At 51.9% G+C, this 5,189-nt stretch overlaps 1 protein-coding gene across 1 annotated transcript; it reads left to right on the top strand.

Moving 5' to 3' along the window:
• Positions 1-1,497: 1,497 nt before the first annotated feature.
• OLIG3 (oligodendrocyte transcription factor 3) lies at positions 1,498-2,313 on the top strand. Its single transcript, XM_036870934.1, has one exon. It carries the CDS (start codon positions 1,498-1,500, stop codon positions 2,311-2,313), a length of 816 nt encoding a protein of 271 aa, XP_036726829.1.
• The last annotated feature ends 2,876 nt before the right edge of the window (positions 2,314-5,189 follow it).

Here is a 5,189-nt window from a genome sequence, read left to right on the forward strand (position 1 = left end):
GTGCCGAACCACACACACACACACACACACACACACACACACACACACACACACACACACACACACACACACACACACACACACACACACACACACACACACACACACACACACACACACACACGGTGTATTTTTTGACGCTGAGCCCCCGCTCTCCCCGGACCGCTGATGTGGGGCAGCCCCAGCCCGATGAACCCACCCGCCCCGGCCGCGTGGCGCTGCGCTGCACATGCTCTCTCCGCGCGCACGCACAGCAGTCAGAGGCCCTGCAGCCGAGCCGCAGGCGGGGGCCGCGCCTCCATCTTCAGCTAGCGCCAGGGTCCAGGGGCTGCGGGGTAGCCAGGGCAGGAACAATCTCCCCTGGAGTTCTTGGGAACCTTTCCAGTCCTTAACTCCCTCCCGCCTCCTCGGCTGCTTTTCCTCTCCTTTCTCAAGTGGCTCTTACTGTAACGCCACGGTTGGTTTGTTTCTTCAGTTCCAGGTCTAAGAAGTTACAGAATCTGGCAAAATTGAAATTCTTTCAGTAATCTATTTTTCAAAACGAAAGGGAAGATCTAAAAAGCAAGAAACCCATCTCCACAACAGTGACAGGGGGCATACCCGTCACCAGATATGGACATCCCATTAAAACCACACCGGAGGGCCCAATAAACAAAATGAACACAATGTCAATGTTTAGGGAAAGAAGCCTAACGAAATAAACTTCAGGCAGTGCAGGCACATCGACAGGCATTCTCCTGCCCCTCCCGCCCCGCCCCCCGCGCATTGAACCTGCCCTTCATCTGCATCTCTGTCCTTGAAACCATTCCACTGAGACTTCTTTTGCCCACATTTTCCAAAAACTTGGGAGTAGCTGTGAAAGGGAGGAGAGAATGTTTCAATTCCTCTTTCCATCCCCAGAGAATCTCCTCCTGGCCCCCTTTCCTTCCCTTCCTTCGGTTCCTTTAGGTGTGATTTGGTTAGGGAAATCAGGAAGGGGAGTGGGGTGAAGGAAAGTTTTTTTTAAAAAATCCAGAAGGCGCGAGCAGGAGCGGTGAGTGTGTCAATCAGAGGGTTTTGTGCCCAGGGGCTCCTAGCGCTTCTGAGCGGAGGTGTCCCTGGGCGGCCCCACAATGAATATGAATAGGAATCCTTGCTAAATGGGACAGCAAAGCGCACCGCCCTGAATGATTGCACGTCATCCTAACCAGCCCAGGATAGATAGGAGGGTTCCTTTTGTCTCTTTTCTCCGCCGCAGCTCTATAAAAGCCCCTCTTTTTCAGCGTGAGTTGAGTTCAAGCACACACCAACTAGCTGTCCAGGAAACAGCCAAACCAGAGAGAGGGGAGCGGGGAGGGAGAAAGGCGGGGAAAGGCAGTGCCTCAGCTTTTCTTCTCATTTCTTGCCGCTGAGACGTGGGTTACTGGGCTGCAGCTTTTTTTTTTTTTTTAATTCAAGATTTTCTGTAATTTCCTTCCTAAAGTCTCACCACGGTAGGGCCGCATCCCCTGTAATAAGATGAATTCTGATTCGAGCTCTGTCTCCAGCAGAGCTTCTTCTCCGGACATGGATGAGATGTATCTGAGGGACCACCACCACCGCCATCACCACCACCAGGAGAGCCGTCTCAACTCGGTCTCGTCCACGCAGGGCGACATGGTGCAGAAGATGCCCGGGGAAAGCCTTTCGCGGGCCGGCGCCAAAGCCGCGGGCGAGAGCAGCAAGTACAAAATCAAGAAGCAGCTGTCGGAGCAGGACCTACAGCAGTTGCGGCTGAAGATCAACGGACGCGAGCGCAAGCGGATGCACGACCTGAACCTCGCCATGGACGGGCTACGCGAGGTCATGCCCTACGCTCACGGGCCCTCGGTGCGCAAGCTCTCCAAGATCGCCACTCTCCTGCTGGCCAGAAACTACATACTCATGCTCACCAGCTCCCTGGAGGAGATGAAGAGGTTGGTTGGTGAGATCTACGGGGGCCACCACTCGGCCTTCCACTGCGGGACTGTGGGCCACTCGGCCGGCCACCCAGCGCACGCCGCCAACGCCGTGCACCCGGTGCACCCCATCTTGGGAGGCGCGCTCTCGTCCGGCACCGCCTCGTCCCCGCTGTCCGCCGCCTCGCTGCCCGCCATCGGCACCATCCGGCCTCCCCACTCGCTGCTCAAGGCGCCCTCCACCCCGCCCGCGCTGCAGCTGGGCAGCGGCTTCCAGCACTGGGCCGGGCTGCCCTGCCCCTGCCCCATCTGCCAGATGCCGCCGCCGCACCTGTCCGCTCTCTCCACCGCCAACATGGCCCGGCTGTCGGCCGAGTCCAAGGACTTGCTCAAGTGAGCAGCGGGCCGGCCCGGCTGCGGAGAATGAGGGGAGAGCGGCGGGAGGGCTCGAGGTGCCGGGCCGGGAGGGAAGAGGGAGGCTGGGCGCTCGGCCGGAGGGAGGGAGGGAGGGCGGGGGGCTCCCGAGGCCTCCCACACCGTCGGAGAGATCGCAGACCCTACTTGACCCCCGGAGGGAAAGAACTAAAACCAAACTGCAATTTCTAGGTGGTAGCGAAGGGGGGCTCGAACCAGACGTCGTGTGTCTTGCATGCATGCTTCTTTTCTCCATGCCGCGCCGGTATTTCTCACTGCCATACGCTCTTGTCAAAACGGCATTTGTTGTATAAAGACGGGATCGGTGTAGTTAAACACCGCGAAGGGCCTTTAGGGTCGCTGTCCATGCCTCTGGCTCTGTGTTCTCACCTTGGAAAAGACAACCATCCCTTTTGTGCGAAACAAATGTAAATATTTCCTTGAGATGGATGCAGTTAGAATTGTCTATCCTCTCCACAGTTGTTTTTCTAGAGCCAATGGAGGGAGAGAGAAAGAGAAAGAGAGCGAGAAAATCTCAAGACTCAAGTTTTGAATTTCAACTCCGGTCCAGGGCATGACAGCTCTTCTGTGGGTTTTCTTTAAGACGCAGTGTAGGTCGAAAGAATGCATGCACGCTTCTAAATGAATCTCGTCTAAACATGTTGTGCAGGCCGTGATGCCATTTTCCTTGTAACAAGGATTTATGAGGGAATTCTCCGAAGTACTCCGTATATCTCTGTCTGTGGTTGTAAGAAGTGAAAAAGGGGGCAGAGTGCAAAGACCCAAACTCACGCACAGGCGCTTCTCCCCCACCCCACCCCCTTCAAACTCCATTCCCAACCTTCCTGGGCTGTTTCAGGGGCCGGCGACTGCAAGAGCTTGGGCTCCCTCTGCGAGCTTGCCCCATCCCCCCTTGCTCAGTTATTCTGCATGCGGGGTCGGCTCTCTCATCATCAGCTTTGAAAACTTACTGTGGTTTGGGGAGGGGTGCCGTTTTTATTTTCCTGAACATTTGCTTGAACTATTTTGTTAGGGCTTCGAAGACAAGACCTGTCTTTATTTTTTATATATTCTTGATAACTATGATATATTTATTAATAACCAGTGTTTCTGGATGAGAATTTCAAATAAAAAAGAACCTTTAAATCCTGGCTTTGCTTTTGCCTAAAATTTTTGAAGATGGGGGTAGTGGGTAAGGAACATGTGGACCCAGTAAGGTATATCTGGGAGTCGGGGGGAGATTTGGGCGGGTGGGCAGATTCGAAGAGTTTTCTCTGATCATTTACAGGTAAAGAGGTCAGACGCATTGGTGTTAATTATTACAACGAAATATCCTTCAAATGGGGGCCTTGTCCATGTCGCTAGTCTTGTGATATTTGAGCTCCTATTTCTCTGTTATCCTCATAAACTCAACAGTTGAGATTTTTTTTTAAAAGTGATCTAGAAACCCAAAGTGACAGGAAATGAGAGGCAGAGTGGTGACTGCGCTGGCTGTGTTGGCAACAGATGAGAACAAAACAGTAAGTTAACTTCTTTTCACTTTAGATTGACCGTCTGGCTTTAAAAAAAAAATCAAGCAAGTTAAAATCCAGTACATGTTTTAAAAATCAAGGAAGAGTGATCCTAAAAAATACTGAAATGCCCAGCCCCCCACCAGCCCCTTGGCAGCAAGCTCCTCAGAGATAGGGAAGGCCTCTCTGCTTTGTAAGGTGAGCTCGGAGTGATGCCAATGACCGCTCAAGTCTCAGCATCTCCAGATTTATAGTGGGAATTCTCTCTTTCCTCCCTTAGAAGATCCCATTAGTTGAATGCAAGCTATTTCGGAAGTGTTATTGGGGGGAGGGATAAAGAGAAAAAAGTCTTCTACGTAAATAATGGCTAAAACGGGGGTTACTTCAATCGATTACTTTTCTCTCTTCCCACTCCATAACGTTTCCAGATAGTTTGTAGTAGCAAAAGTAATCCAGCAAGAAGGTTTTGTTTACTTGTTTATAGAGGACAAGAAATCAAGCTCTGGTGATGACAACTCGACCAGCACATGCCTCTATTTCCCATTAAGGATAATGGAAACCTGATTGAAATGTACCACCCCAGAATCTGCCTCTCGCTTAGATGTAACATCACCTCCCTGTTGGCTGAGGCCTAAGCTCCTCTTCAAGAGGGGGAGGCCAGGCAATAGATCTGTCTCTCTCTAGGATCCAGGGTAGACAGCACATCTAGGAAGCATCTACCCCTTCCTAGGTCCCCCACTGCACCTCTCTGGGAGGGCACCTCTGTGGGTCCTGGGTCTATTTAACTCATTCTCCTCCATCTCTTTTTACCCCCAGCTCCCCCACTGCCAGGGAGATAGATCTAAGTGAGGGTCTACAGTGGAGGGTGCTTATTTCCTCTGGTTTTAGGCAGATAAATGGGGGAATAATCGTCTATTTCCCAAGGGTGATTCATTTCTCTGGGTGAGGAAAGAGCTGTTGAGGATTTATTTGAAACCAACACAAGGCAGCCCTCCAGACTTTCGCTGTGAGTTTATTATTTAGAAAAGAGAGGAGAGGGAGAAGTTTAATCAATCAGGAAAAGGACTTTCCCCTGAGTCACTGGCTTCTTTTGAGTCCTGTTTTCAAAGGTCTTGTCCTGGGGAAAGACAAGAGGCCTGACCACTGGCTTAGTGGTGGGCTTCATCCCTTATCTAGAGCTGGGGCTTAAATTGGGCACTGAAGAGAAATAAAGCCATGCTCCTTGTACCACAGGAGTGGTGTCTGTGCTGCCGGGGCACGCAGGAATCCCTTGAGTTACCTGCAGTGGTCAGTATAAAGAGCCGTGTGAGATGTAGAGAACAAACGTATGGACACCAAGGGGGGAAAG

The sequence above is a fragment of the Balaenoptera musculus genome, chromosome 12, assembly GCF_009873245.2.
Source record: "Balaenoptera musculus isolate JJ_BM4_2016_0621 chromosome 12, mBalMus1.pri.v3, whole genome shotgun sequence".
Taxonomy (NCBI): Eukaryota; Metazoa; Chordata; class Mammalia; order Artiodactyla; family Balaenopteridae; genus Balaenoptera; species Balaenoptera musculus.

Excerpts from the sequence above, each read along its gene's own strand:
- OLIG3 (XM_036870934.1), top strand. The coding sequence starts at position 1,498 with ATGAATTCTGATTCGAGCTCTGTCTCCAGCAGAGCTTCTTCTCCGGAC.